We start from the raw sequence: 15,072 nt of genomic DNA, 5'->3' as shown, positions 1-15,072 counted from the left end.
TTTTAAAGTATTCAAATATAATCTAATTATTCCAATAATTTTCGTTAAAAATAAAAAGAAATTAAAATTCGAATTAGGAAATAAATTACAGGAATTGTCGAAATTGGATGACTAATTTTGTTGTGTACCTTAAAATTAAATTAGATTTGGAAATCATTAAAAATAAATTAAACATCTAAAAAGAAATAGTTAAGATATTTAAAATCTTTGTAATAAAAATATACTGAACTATTATATAATTATTTTTTAATAAATATCTATATATTAATTTCATGCTATAGAGTTGAATCATATAATTCATATTTTTTAAAATTTTGAATATTTATATCATGTTTTGTAAGAATACACGTTTAAATCATGAGTCATGAGGTTATGTCTTTTCTTAAAAAAAATTTATATTGTTATAAAATTTACAAAAAGAATTACATTAAGAAAAATATGAGAGGGGTCAACTTTTCATAGAGGGGATAGTTTATTCCTCTCCTTGAATCTATACAATATATACATACATATATATATATATATATGAATGTATGTGTGTGTGTATGAATTGGTTGACCGAGCCTATGAAGATCCATAGGGAAGAGAACAAAAGATAAAGGCCTTGACTTTAAAAATTTTGCAATGTGAAAAATTATCTATATATGTATATATATGTGTATATATATGTGAATGTATTTGTTAGAGTTAAAAGCTGACATGAATGACAATGTAGAAAAGGAGATGGGGACAAGGGTGATTATGGGTGGTACCACAATTCAAAAATTCCATGTGTTTTTGGAATCATCACCCTTGTCCATACTCTTCACTTCAACAAACTACTACTTATTTTCACCTAATCCTTCATTATAAACAAACCTTATACAAGTAGTCACCCAACAAACTCACATATCATTCATAACCCATTTTAGGAAATACATACATATATATACACACACACACATATGTATATATTTGTTCATATAATCTCCTCCAAATGCAATATATGACTCTTAAAATCTAATTTCATAGTACATAATCACTAATTCAACCAAGAATTTTTAAATTTGATCACCGAAAAATTAGTTTTAGATAGTTACGTAAAATTTACATTATTATTTGAATAATTAATTAAACTATTTATATTTTCGTATTAAAAGAATGTTTTAATAATAATTTATGATAAATTTTACTCATTTTTTTATTAAAATGAATTATTTAATCAATTCACTATATTAGAACGGTAGCCTACATATTTGATTAATGAATTCAAACACACTTAACAATAATAGCGAACGTATTAGAATATACATATATATATATATATCTATGATAGAGAGACTTATTTTTATAAATTATAAATATATTTTGACTTACTTGGTTGAATATAAGTAATAGAGTGAGAAACTCCTAGAATCACATTTCAAATACTTTGGACTCAAAAAGGTAATTAATTTATAAGAGTAATAAAAATTTCATTGTCATGTAGCTAAGAATGAATCAATAAGAATCTCACTTTTGGCTCGAAGTTACTCAAATTCAAACTTTGATGACTTTTTGGATGTACTTTAATTGGGAGATACATATACATATACATATACTCCTAAATTATATGCTTTTTTGATATGATGTAAATTTAATAGTATTTAACCTTTAGCTCAAAATGATAGGGTAAGAGAGAGAGAGAATAAATTAAAAGTATTAATATTCTTTTAATAAATATATATATATATTTTATTAATTAAGTTATATATATATATTCATTATAAAATAATTTTTTAATAAAAACGCAAAATTTCTCGTCCTAACTCAAACTTATAATCTCTTACAAAAAATTTACTATATTACATTTATAAGCACTCAACAACACAATGAATTTTTGTGTTCTTCTGTTCCTTTTTCATGGATTTAAAATGCATAATCTTCCAAAGACAAACAAATGTCTGCCACAGTTCCCAATTCTCAGAATTCCATACAAATAATATTGAATTCATCTCCTTTGTCTCTACATATACAAACACACTTCTATCATCCCACCCAATTTCTTCCTAATACCAAACTCCATATCAATAAATATTTTTGTATTCAACAACAAAGTTTTATTTGATGATCATAATCATATCAGTAATTTTTCTCCTAACAAAAATCACCATAGCTTAAAAAAAAAAAAATGCAATGACACGACAAAACTAATTTGAAGAATGAACCATGCATGTCGTGTCAACCATATGGAATAACTTTTCCAGCAAGTGAGGACAAATCCTACAATGACCTTCTGCCAAGAATAACACAAGTTACATATTGTAGTACTTGGGAATCTGATTAAAGAGGTATCTGACTTACAGACCTTTTTATTTAACCCTTTTTCTGCTTTCTTCTTTTTCCCTAAAGCTGATATGCATACCCATTTGCTCCTATTATTGATTTTTAATGTGTAAATAAGGGAAAAGAATGTGACCTTTTCTAATTTCTATCTAGTCTCTAGCTAACAATCCAGCCTAATTTATTATCTTTTACATAAAACTTTCACAATCTCTGACACCAGTCATTATACAATCATCAATTCCGTGATATTCACTGTCCTTCAATTCTGTATAGGCTACTGCTTGTATCTATATAAAGGGTAGTTGAGGTTCTTCACTTCCACCAAGAAGGTTAGATGATACAGAATCCCCAAGAGAATTAACCAGAGAGCCCGTAGCTCAGAAGTCCAATCTATATATTTATAGTAAAGGAGAAATTAAAGAAGAAGAAAAGATGGGTCGTAAAGTAGACCATGATGAGAACATTAAAGGTGAAATGATAATGAAGCCACTTGAAGAAGCAGTACTGAAAGACATGTCCACTACTAAAAAGGATGTCAATAAAGGAACATGGACAGCAGAAGAAGATAGAAAACTGGCTGAGGTTATTGCAATTCATGGGACCAAAAGGTGGAAGATAATTGCAGCCAAAGCAGGTTTTCTTTCTTTCTCTTTTTCTTTTCACTTTCTTGTTCTATATACTACAAAGATGGAAGAGACATTATACAAATGGCTTGAATGGTACCTCTCATTTGATGTTTTCTTGGGCTGCAGGTCTCAATAGGTGTGGCAAGAGTTGCAGGCTACGATGGATGAATTATCTGAGACCAAACATCAAGAGAGGCAATATATCAGAACAAGAAGAAGATTTGATACTTAGGCTTCATAAACTTCTTGGAAACAGGTTATATATACATATATATGTATTTATATATATGTGTGCTTGTGTGTGTACGATGGTGATGATGATAATGATTATATTATATACAATGGGTTCTTTCTAAAGTAAGCAAGCTGTGTTAATTAGGTGGTCTCTGATTGCTGGAAGATTACCCGGGCGAACCGACAACGAGATAAAGAACTACTGGAATTCTCATTTGAGCAAGAAGATAGAGCTGAAAGACAGACAAAGTGGAGCTTCAGAAATCAGAGAAATGTATGTTGGTGAAAAAAGAAAAGTAATGGAGAGCAAGGAGATTAATTTAGAAGTAATGAAGGAAGAAGAGATTAATGGCTGTAATGGAGGGGAAGGCTCACCCTCAGGGAGCTTTAATGTTGATGATTTCTTTGATTTTTCCAATGAGGACCCACTGAACTTGGAGTGGATGAGTAGATTTGTTCAGCTTTGATTCTAAGGGCTTGTTTGGCATGGAAATTAAGTTGATTAGTACTCAAGGGTTTATGTTTGTGTGCAGCTTTTTTAGCATGATACAAAAAGTTCACACAGCATGTCTACTTGTTTCAATTAAATCTTTGTTTCAAGTGTGTTTGTTAACCTTAAATCACTGCTACTCAATCTACATAAACTTCGAACAATAATTCACAGTAATTATTTCAGTTTTCTCTACTGTGATTATATGGTTTTAATTCTAGTACTTAGTACTCCAGAAGTAAAATACTAAATGTATTAGATTAATGTGAAGGACTGCTCCATTTAGATCCTTCTTAAGAAATTTAATTTCAGTATGTTAAAGCTCAATAGTCTTACTGTTAAATCAAAAAATTCACTAGGAAAATTTCATTTCATACCTTTAAATGTATTCCTCCTATATATAAACTAAAGCAGCAATATACATAACTTAAGTACAATAAATCATGTTTCAACAAATTATACAAAAGACTAAAACAAGGACTGAATAAAAAATAAACCAAACACGGTATAACTTTATTTCCTAATATCTGCTACTAAATCTATTTAATAAAGTTTCAATTCTTATATATAAATTTTTGAAAATACCGAATGCACGAAATTGATTTAGAGAGAAATGCACACTTGAAATTATTAAGGATGTTATTCAATCTTGATATATTAAAGCTGGTCTAAGAATTCTCTTGCTACAAAAAACAAAATAGTTTACATCTAAATAATTTTTTGTAAGAGGTTGAACTTAAATACTCACTATTAAAAAATGCAAGATGGCAGAGGACTAATCAAAGGCAATAAATTATGTAAGTTATGTTAAGATTAGTGTGAGATAGAAGTAAAACTATAAATTAACCAAAAAATTAAAATTAAAATTGTCAAGAACAATATAACTTTATTCATAAAAAGTTAAAAAAAAATAACTACATAAAATATATTCCAATTTATTCTCATAAAAAGCTATGTGATCCAAGCAACGTAACTCTTTTGCATGCATGAGCATGCATCATAAATTGCTTACGTACGGAAATAGATCCTCATCTGTGTACTTTAGATCTTTGACATCACAATAAATATATAATAAATCACCACATGCAAACCTTTCATTCTGCAACTGGTGGCATTCCCTTTTACGGGTTACTTTGTCTGGCCTCACAGGGAGCTGCACAGGCTTCTAATTACTTGATCAAAGTGAGAATTACAGCTCCAAGTAACTGAAATTTACCGAGCAAGACACAGGATCCAAGAAAAAATAACTCAAAGTCAAAATGAATTTGAATAACAAAGCTTATACCCCTCAATAATTCATTCTGTAGGGTACAGGGTCCTGCCAGCCAATTTTGGGTCCCAATTGAATTACATGTGCAGACTGCATCCCTATATAGAAATATATTCTATGGGAATATATTCCCCTAATGTCAAGACTCTGAGACTGACTATAAATAAGATTCTAGTTCAAATGCAGTTCACCCAGTTGAGATCCTGCAAATGGATACTGCATGTTAGTTTTGTCTTATCAATTACCTTCAGTGACTTATCTCAAAAAAAAAAAAAATCAATTACCTTCAGTGACTAAAAGCATCTAATAGCTTTTGTCTAAAAGCATTTTTAGTTGGTTTCTACTTATCAATGGTAAGAAAATTTCTAATCCTTCTATACTAATTTAATAACTGCCCAGTAATCATCTAATATCATACAACTATCTGAATCCTACATAATGTTTAAGTGACTAGTATTTTAAGTTATTAAATTACTCAAGGATGTTGAATAATCATCACAGGGCTTGAAACATGAGTGTCCTAAGCAACACCACAGTAGCACCCTTGGTTTGGTTCTGTCTATCAGGGATACCTTTTGTCTCAATATACCACCGAAAGATAATTGCTTTTAAGATGAACAGAAGATGAACATTATTCACTTGTCTTTCTCACTCCTGAACAAAGTTCCCTATTTCAACCAATTCAACTAAAAGTACAACTAAATTTTGGTGGCAATAATACATGGGAAGCAATTTAAATCACTCAATTTTACTGGTCATGGTAAGATAATGGAACATCACTTAAGACCGAAAATAGAAATCATTGACAGCTCGTGATTCTCGAATAGAAGAAAAAAGCAGGATGCAAAATTGTAAGAATATTTTATCTTTAGTTATTTACTTCACATTTCAATCTAAACAAATTATGCACAGCCTAAATTCCATTATAGCGGAGTTCAACTCTGTGAGGCAGTAGTAGGCTTGTTGGCTCAGATCATTTACAGGTTCAGATCCTGCATTTAAAAGACTTGAATAAGAAAAAGAGAAAAAAACAGAAACTAGCATCAAATCAATTTGAAACTTACATATCATCATTTCTAATTTTTTATTTTGTGGAACAAAGAACATAATTTCAGTGAGCAAGACATGGCATAGAAAACTATCCTATCACTTTTCCGAGGAACAATTAATTGGAACTTTAAGCAAATGATGCACTTACAATATGAACAGCTTCTACACAGCCCCTATTACTGAGTTAGCCCCATGCCATGGAACAAGCATAATTGACAACCAATTTCCCATCAAAACCAAAATTCTGCGGGGTAAAACCAGCAGTGGGTAAGTAATGAAGCTCCTTTAATACACACACACAGAGTAGTAAGGAGCACAGCAAAAGTAAAAATCAGCACATTTCTGCAGGACTGCAGGAGGAATTGAAATTAATTTCCAAGATAAGTTAACTGAAAACATCTCAAAAGGAGAAAAGCATGTTGTTGAAATAGTTCAAATGCATGAATCTAAAGACTTTGAAATATACAAAATATATTTTAGAGTTCATGATTACAGATAACCCTTAATGTAGGATTGAGCTAATAGCATATAAAATACTTGAATTCTCCAAGCATATGCTAAAAGGTTGTCTCATCCTTAGAGACTAGAAGCGCAATGAGAAGATCTATTCACAAAAGGACAACAGAGAAGATTATTCCACGATTTTGAGAATGAAAATTAAATAGTTCTTTTACTAAATCCTTCTTACTTGTTCCTGTTGGATGTAGGTTGAAAGAATGAAAAGGCAGTAATTAACTAACAGCAACAAAAATTTCCTCAAGAGTTAAGGATTTATAATCCATCTTATAATAGAATGGATATAGTCTTAAACATAGGAGTGTAATAAATGGAAAATGGAATACTGTTAAGTTCTCAACATAAATTTGTAAGAACTGAAGAAAAAATCACATAAAAATAATTAAATATTTCAAGTTAACTTACATTGTAAAGATCAATAACTGATTCATCAGGGTTTGGTGAGAATGCACTGTTGACATAGACGAACTACAAAGAACAGAACTCAGTACTAGAAAACCAATAGATAATCTTAAGTCCTAAAAAACAACAGAGAAGTCAGCTACCAATGTATCCCGGTGAAGTTGTCGTCTCAGAAAGTCAATCACTTTCACGAACTTGTCATTTCCCAGTATCTGCAACATTAAAAAGGATCTAGATATCAATATCTCAATGATACCCATAAACCACTATACCAAATGGCAACAATCAGACTCTTATGGAAAATTTATTTCAAATAATATTACCTGAAAACAGAGATTCTCTTCCCAAAAAAAAAAAAGAACAGGAAATAGGATATCTCGATTTCCTAATGCTAATTTATAAAAGATCTACCAAATAGCCGCTAATAAATATAGTAGCATAACAGCACCGGTGCTTGAGTAGTGGATCTAAGGCCTAAAAGCCAATTACTACTGCAATTGTGTTTAATTCATACTCAAAAACTTGGAGATAAGTGCTAGAGTTAGCATACTAGGCAAGATCTAAATTAGCTACACATGCTTTTGCCTATTAGTTAAACCATAAGTCTGAACAGCATTAATGAAAATAATGCATTGATCTATGATAAAAAAAACCATGTATAAAATGCGGCCAGATGCAAAATTTCTGAGTCTTCATACTGAAGCTATGCTCCTAGCTTTGAAACCCCAAAAATGATCATCCTGTAAGAACTGATTGTTCATAATGATTGTTATAATGAAGCAACGCACACCTAAATCTAACATACTCTAAGAATTCATGTGCTTAAAAATTATACCAACATAAATCCCCCTAGGTTCCGGGTGAGATCTTCTTCTCCCCTATGTACATACAAACAGAAGACAAATTCTATAATTGCTAAGCCATTTCCCAATGAAGTAGATACCTTGAACTTAGCTTGCTTGAGTATGGGAGCATCACCGGTGGCTCTTAAATGAACAACAACTACATCAAATTGCAATTCGAATAAGATTCAACAAAAAAATCGAAAATCATCCTTGGAAGAAGTTGAAGAAACACAACTACCACTGAATCTAAAACGAGCGCATTAGTCAATTAAAATCCAAACCTAAGCAGCGCCTCATCATCATCAATACGTGCTTTTTTAACTAACCTTTCCGAACAGAACTTGGTGAGTCGCTTGCCATGATCAATACCGAGATTGCGCGGAAAAGAAACGCCGATTTACGAGTTGACCACCATTAACTCGTCCGCCACTCTGTCAGAATCCGTTCATCGGTGGTTTTTTCTTCTGGATACGGATTTGCTAGCTCTAAGAAGGAATTTGTTATTTCCACTTATTCAGTCATCTGTGGGCTCTTTCAGTTTATCAAATATGGGCCAGGCCATTCATGTACGAACTTAACCCGACCCGAATTAATAATGAACCGGCCCAATTTGAATTACGAAACCCGGCCCAGTCCAATTTGGCCCATTTAACGGCCAGTCAAAATATTAATATTAACGGAGTGAGTGGCTGTCAATTTTTTGGATGACTTTTTAGGAATTTTTATTTTCAGACGTTTACTTTGAATAGAGGGGAAAATTCATTATAGACCACGTGAAATTTATTTTGTTTGAAAAAAAGCAAAAATTGGGAGAGGGAGGTGGTGACGGTGGAATTGACGACGTCCTCTTACTGAAAATTTATTTATTTATTAAAAAAAAAAAAAAACGTGACTGAAAAAATTACGCGTTCTAGTTTATATAATTAAAATTAAATTTAATGATACTTTTAAGAAACAAAATTTGAAAACAAATTGAAATATTTATTTACTTTAAAAATATAATAATTTTTTTAAAATTTTAATTTATTTAATTATTATAAATTATTAATATTTAATAATTAAATCTGTAATTTAATTAAAATAATTATTATATATTGTTAATTTATAATATATTATAAAATAAAAAGACATTTGACTATGGCTTGTAACAATTGCATTAGTTAAAGATTAAATAGCAATTATGTTTTTAAATTATTAATTTTTTAACTATGCTTTTGAAGTTGCGTGAGTTGTTTTGTTTTTTTTTTTTTAAACAAAATATTTACATTACACATTTAGTAAAATAGATATATCAATTAGGGTAGATTCTCAAACATAAAATATACGATGATCACATGAGGCTCTAGTTAAATGATGGGTCACTTTATTATTTTGTTTGTTCACTCATCTAATATAAATATTAGGTATTTTCTTTAGCATCATTTTACAGTCCTCTACTATGAAACCGAATTCAGTGAACAACATTCTGAGGTGCCAACTGTAGATGAGAAAAACTCAACTTTTGCATACACGCAACAGCCTTATCACAATAAAAAAAAAAACATGAAACAGAGTCTTCGTATTATCACAACAAGGGCACTTTGCTGTTATATCCATTCCTTTTTCCTGCAACCTTCTCTGAATCGGTAAAGAATTTGTTAACAAATGCCAAATAAAAGACTTAACTTTCGGGGGGACCGATGCACTCCAAATTTGCTTCCAACAAAGACAATCATAGAAACTTATATCTTTATCGGTGGACATAAAAAGATTATATGCTGATTTCATTGAATAATGACCGTCAATAGAGGGGGCCCAAATCAGCTTATCTGACTGGCAGTGATAACTTAACTGAATGCTTAGAATAAGTTCAACTTCTTCTTCATAAAAAATTCCTTTCACTATATCAGAGTTCCATTCTCCATAATCTTCCATCATGAGATCCCCAACAACGATCAATTTCAAACCTAATAGACACATGTTTCTAACCATATAGTCCATGTCTCTAGGCAGCCACGAATCATTCCAGACACTCACATTTGTTACATTACCAATAATCCAATGCAGACAAAAAATTATCAATGATTTTGCTGCACGAAGACTTCTCTAGCAAAAACTAAGATTACTTCTCAGTGCCGACCTTGTAATATCGCCATTGGAGAAATATTTGGCTTTAAAGACTCTCAATACCAGTGCATGAGGAGCAGTTAACATTATCCATAACTGCTTACCTAACATTGCAAGATTAAACTCATATAAATACCGAAAGCCCATTCCACCCCACTCTTTCTTCTTACATAATTTATCCCAAGACATCTAATTCATACCCCTATTAGCAGCATATTTTGAATCCCACTAGTAACTGTTCATCATCTTCTGCAGCTTATCAACTAGAGACTTTGAAAGCTAAAAAACACTCGTACAGAAAGTTGGTAGTGCCTAAGCCACCGATTTTAGTAGAATTTCATGTCCAACTTGAGAAAGATGTCTATGACTCCAACTATTCAACTTTCGGACTAAGAACTTTCTTAGAAAATCAAAGACTTGTTTTTTTTTTATTTTTGTCGATTAGAGAAGGCAAATCTAGATAACGCTCATGATCTAAAGGATTTGAAATACCCATTACATTTTGCAGACAATGACGCAGTTCAACAAGAGTGTTTTTATTAAAGAAAATACTCAACTTTAAGAAGTTAACAACCTGTCCGAACGCCAACTCATATTCATGAAGGATCCTTTTAACAATAGAACATTCCTCCACCGTGGCCTGGAAGAAAAAGAAAGAATCATCGATAAACAGAAGATGAGATATGAAAGGACTGTTACGACAAATACGAACACCATGAATTACACCCGGATTCTGCTTATTTAAAGAGAGATGACAAACCTTCCAAACATAAAAAAAAAAAGAGATAAGGTGACAACGGGTCCCTCTGCCATAAACCTTAATATGGAATAACAGGTCCAATTTCATGGTCATTTAACTTAACCATGTAAACAAATGATTGAGCACACCGCATAATCAATTGTACCCATCTAGTATGAAAACCAAATTTTAAAAGCATAGCTTCAAGAAATTCCCATTTCACACTATCATTTGCCTTACTTATATCCACTTTAATGGCCATCTCATAACCCCTCTGTATACATAAATGTTTCATCTTATGAATTGTTTCAAAAGCCACCAAGATGTTGTTAGTTATACACCTCTCAAGCATAAAGGTCGATTGTTCTTCTACTATAATACCCGAAAAAAGCCATTTGAGTCTATTTACTAGTGCCTTAGAGTATATCTTGTAGAGAATATTATACAAAGAAATCAACCGAAGGTTTCTAACTGATTCAGAATAGTCCTTTTTTGAAATAAGCACTATATTGGTGTGATTAAATGATGATAAAAAATCATTCATGGTAAACCATGATTGACATTATTGGACTACCTCAGCACCAACAGTATTCCAGAATTTTTGAAAGAAAGCTGGATTCATCCCATCTGGACCTAGAGCTTTATCCGGATTCATATGAACAACAGCCACTTTGATCTCTTCCACACTCAACAATTGTAACAATCATTCATTATTCTCCATAGAAACTTTAGAAATAATCTTCTCTATGACTCTATTCCCATTTTCTCTAGACGAAGAAAACAAACCTTTGAAATACTTAATTACATGTAGCTGTATAGCTGATTCATTTCGTATCCATACCCCATTTACATCTCTAAGAGCAGTAATAGAATTTTGACGACGACACTTTGAGGCTTGTCTATGAAAGAATCTTGAATTTCTATGTCCCTAAGATAACAAAAAAAAACTTAGCTCATTATCTCCAGTAACATTCTTCCTACTCCAGCATCTTTATAAATGCTCTATTCAACTTGGCAAGGTGCTTAGAGGGATAATTTAATGGAAATTTGCATACCTAAGTAAACCTATCATACAACTACCGTTTCTTGCAGCCAAAATTATATACCAAAGATGATTCCCAAGCCTCTAAAGATTGTCCACAGTTCGAAATCTTCTACATAATATCATATTCATTACTTTGTTGCCAACTCCGTATTATCTTGTCGTTGATAGTGGGTTCCATTAGACAAGCATTCTCAAACTTAAACGATCTTATGGGATGTCTTTTGGGTAAGTAATCACATAAAAGAAGAATCGGGGAATGATCCGAAATAGGGGCATATACATTTTCCTATCCTGCATTCAGAAACATTTTAGACCATGCTTCATTCACCACATATCTGTCAATCCATTCCTGTATTTTCTGAGTAGCCCATCCCCTAGTCTAAGTAAAACCATATCCAAAGAGAGGCATATATGCTAAGTTACACCGGCCAAGAATTTCTTGGAAACCCTTCATAAGAGAGAATGATGGGGTCGTTCCCCCCTCCTTGTCAAACACAGAAAGAACGTCATTAAAGTTGTAACACCCAAAGATTTTTCTTTTATTTTTATTTTTATTTTATTTTAATTTAATTTAGAATTTTTTTTATTTTATTTTATTTTAATAATTAATTTATAAGGTTTTAATTTAATTTAATTTAATTTAATAGAAATAAAAATAATAATAATAATAAAATGGGGTAAAATTATTTTTGGGATTTAATTGAAATTGAAATTGGAAACAAAGGGGTGAAAATTTAGATTCTGGGGATGTTTTTGAAAAGAAAATCGAAAATCGGGGGTCAAAACACAATTTAAAAAAATAGCGTCACGTCAGCAGCCCGGTCAGCAGCCCCGACCAACCAGGACACGCCGCATGACAGGGATGCTGATGCGGGAAGCCACACGGGACGGAGACACGTGGGTGATTCGCGTGCGCGCGATCGGACGGCCCAGATCCGTTCCCGCGTGTACGGACGGCCCAGATCTCATGCGTGCGAACGGTCCAGATTTGATTACGCACGGACGGTTCAGATCGCATCGCGATGGACGCTCCATATTTATTTCTAATTTAATCGCGATCAGACAGCCCAGATTAAATCATGATGGATGGCTCAGATTAAAAGGAGAGGATTATAAATAATAACATCCACACCCAACCACAAACCCTAGCCGCCAGAACCCTCACCGGAGAAGATGACTCAGCCACTGGAGGACCGGCCGCCGCCACCTGCCGCCGTACCGGAGGATTTTTCGGCCACCAAACGAGGTAAAATTTCTCTCATTGGCTCGTTTTTTGATGCTGAACCTCCCTGTGGTCAAATCGGAGCCAAACTACTGGTCAATTTGCCAGAAAATACAGCCGAAGCCCAACGACGTCGCCGCAGATTTCCTCAGTTTTTTCCTCCGATGAGGCCCTTCCTAGTTCCCGTTCGATGTAATTTTTATACCACCGTCATTTTCTCTACAGATTGATAGGAGCAAAACACCAAACCGCAACTCGCGCCGGAGGAGCTGCCGCACCCAAGAGCCCCGCCGCTAGTAAGCCTCGGTTTTCTATAATTTTTTGGCCCATCGAGGGCCCTAGGGGTGTTTTATCACAGGAACCAATACAAGTTTGGTCGAATTCGGCCGAAAACGGCCAACCCGATGAGGATCGCCGCTACGGGCGGCGACGCCGTCCCCGGAGCACGGTGGAGCCGCCGTGCCGGAATTTTAAAATTGGCCGAAAGGGCCCTGGGTCTGATTTTGGGATTTTTTTTTTGGGACATATACAGGTACTGGAAGTGTGTTTCAGTTTCCGAGAAAAAATTCAGGAAATCTAGGGACTGCCCATAGGCGCAGTGAGAACCCGATTTCAGACTCCGAAACAAGTAAGGATCTCTCATCCTATTTCCTATTACAGCATTAAAGCTTAATAAATGATAAAACGATATTTATGAATTAATAGATATGTATAATTAATTAAAGTTGCTAATATAGCCCGAATCTGATGTATTTTTCGGTCAGGTGTTGTTTGATTTATTTTACAGTTTTAAATGCAGTATGATGCCTGATGTGTTTATTTTATGGTTTCGTATGCATGAATCATTGTTTCATTTATTATGGTTTGAATCATTGTGAACTCGATGCTGTGTTGCCTTATTTGGTGTCCATTACTGGTTTACGTGTTTATGTTTGATTGGATAATTGAGATTAAGAAAAGAATAAAAAAAGGTATGTGAATTGATAAATGGATAATTTCGACAGCCTGACTAGATATCCTGGGAGATGGTGGATAAACCGGGTCCATAGGGAACCCTACCGGGAACGTAGTCTCTCATATCGGACGGGGTATGGAGACTTTATGTGTTTTGGCACCCATATCGGACGGGGTATGGAGACGGCTCGTTTCACCTCATACCGGACAGGGTATTGAGGTTTATAGTTTTGGTGCCCATACCGGACGAAGTATGGGGATGGCCCTGGAATTAAGTTATTAATCTGAATGGTTCACGTGTAGCGGGGACCCCTTATGGATCCCCATGGATACTAGTAGGCTGATAAAAGAGGAAATTTGTTGTCTGATGATTGAAATACAAAAGTATGATATGTGTTATGTTATAGAGTGTGCGTGATCTTATGATGCTTATGATGTAATTGTTTTCATAAATTATTTTTATAAATCTCACCGAGCTAGGTGGACAGTAAATGGTTTTATTATTGATAAATGAGTTTGTTATAAATTATGCTCCATTGATCGTTTTTATTTTCTACCAACTTTTACTTATGTGACAGTGAGATAGTGTGATGTCTTTACTGGGCTAGTGTAGCTTATTCCTTACTTAACCATTTCAGATAAGGAAGACTTGGTTCCCGAGCCTGTTCTGCAGAAACGGCGAGTAGAAGCTAAAGAATTTATTAGTTTTCCTTATAACATTCATTCATAGTATTTCCTTTAAGTTAGTTTATTCTTTCATACGTTTAATTCGTTTTGGTTATTGTGTAAGAGATGTTAATCATAATCTATTTTATTTCGCTTCCGCACTTAGAATAAATATATACATTTCCTTTTTATTTCCGGGGTCGTTACAAAAGTACCCAATAACAGCCCAGGAAAGTTAACGACCGCGAAAAAGATATTCTAGTAATTATTACGTTTCCCTTCTGCAATTTCTATTCAGCATACCATAATAGCCCCTTAGCAGTCACTCCCTCCCATTAGTTGTTTATATTTTGGTATCTACAGGATTGCTAGAATACAAGATTATAGATAACATATAATTTTACAGCCAGAACAGTCTAAGCCCACCACTTCGACCAACTTTGTCCACCCCAAACATACTAGTAAAACCCAATTGAACTTTTATGCTCTCTAACTTTCTTCTGTCAACAAGTGTTTCAACAAGGAAAAATACATCTAGCTCAAATTTCTTCATAAGTTCGTGAAGAGAGAGAACTGCTCAGGGATTACCAAGCCTCCGACAGT

General features: G+C 33.3%; 2 protein-coding genes, 1 long non-coding RNA gene and 1 pseudogene across 4 annotated transcripts; 1 reads left to right on the top strand and 3 right to left on the bottom strand.

Moving 5' to 3' along the window:
- Positions 1-1,802: 1,802 nt before the first annotated feature.
- Positions 1,803-3,684, bottom strand: LOC148253130 (uncharacterized). Its single transcript, XR_015813288.1, has 3 exons — positions 3,540-3,684; positions 3,336-3,397; positions 1,803-3,103 (listed from the first exon to the last, which is right to left on the bottom strand). It is a non-coding gene; the product is annotated as an uncharacterized LOC148253130 (long non-coding RNA).
- LOC110815719 (transcription factor MYB114-like) lies at positions 2,737-3,839 on the top strand. The gene is made up of 3 exons (XM_022043648.2): positions 2,737-2,938; positions 3,057-3,186; positions 3,310-3,839. Exons 1-3 carry the CDS (start codon positions 2,737-2,739, stop codon positions 3,629-3,631), a joined length of 654 nt encoding a protein of 217 aa, XP_021899340.1. The 3' UTR covers positions 3,632-3,839.
- A 1,807-nt stretch (positions 3,840-5,646) lies between these two features.
- On the bottom strand, positions 5,647-8,251 carry LOC110815720 (ubiquitin-like protein ATG12). Of its 2 annotated transcripts, XM_022043649.2 has the most exons (6): positions 8,064-8,248; positions 7,836-7,894; positions 7,036-7,104; positions 6,896-6,958; positions 6,123-6,218; positions 5,647-5,916 (listed from the first exon to the last, which is right to left on the bottom strand). In XM_022043649.2, the coding sequence occupies exons 1-5, from the start codon at positions 8,095-8,097 to the stop codon at positions 6,159-6,161; spliced, it is 285 nt and encodes a 94-aa protein (XP_021899341.1). In that variant the 5' UTR covers positions 8,098-8,248; the 3' UTR covers positions 5,647-5,916; positions 6,123-6,158. The 2 variants fall into 2 exon arrangements, with proteins under 2 accessions (XP_021899341.1, XP_088063549.1); XM_088207423.1 differs by lacking the exon at positions 6,123-6,218 and having other exon boundaries at positions 8,064-8,251.
- A 2,410-nt stretch (positions 8,252-10,661) lies between these two features.
- Positions 10,662-15,022, bottom strand: LOC148253129 (uncharacterized; annotated as a pseudogene).
- Between the last annotated feature and the right edge of the window lie 50 nt (positions 15,023-15,072).

Source organism: Carica papaya, chromosome 7 (assembly GCF_054855325.1).
Source record: "Carica papaya isolate Zhongbai chromosome 7, ASM5485532v1, whole genome shotgun sequence".
NCBI classification, from domain to species: domain Eukaryota; kingdom Viridiplantae; phylum Streptophyta; class Magnoliopsida; order Brassicales; family Caricaceae; genus Carica; species Carica papaya.
The sequence above is the reverse complement of the archived record's forward strand: the minus strand, read 5'-3'. Positions and strand labels throughout refer to the sequence as shown.

Coding starts and splice junctions, on each gene's coding strand:
- LOC110815719 (XM_022043648.2), top strand. CDS start 2,737: ATGGGTCGTAAAGTAGACCATGATGAGAACATTAAAGGTGAAATGATA. Junction 2,939..3,056: donor GATAATTGCAGCCAAAGCAG/GTTTTCTTTCTT, acceptor CTTGGGCTGCAG/GTCTCAATAGGTGTGGCAAG. Junction 3,187..3,309: donor CATAAACTTCTTGGAAACAG/GTTATATATACA, acceptor TGTGTTAATTAG/GTGGTCTCTGATTGCTGGAA.
- LOC110815720 (XM_022043649.2), bottom strand. CDS start 8,097: ATGGCAAGCGACTCACCAAGTTCTGTTCGGAAAG. Junction 7,895..8,063: donor ACCAAGTTCTGTTCGGAAAG/GTTAGTTAAAAA, acceptor AATTTGATGTAG/TTGTTGTTCATTTAAGAGCC. Junction 6,959..7,035: donor AACTTCACCGGGATACATTG/GTAGCTGACTTC, acceptor TGTTCTTTGTAG/TTCGTCTATGTCAACAGTGC.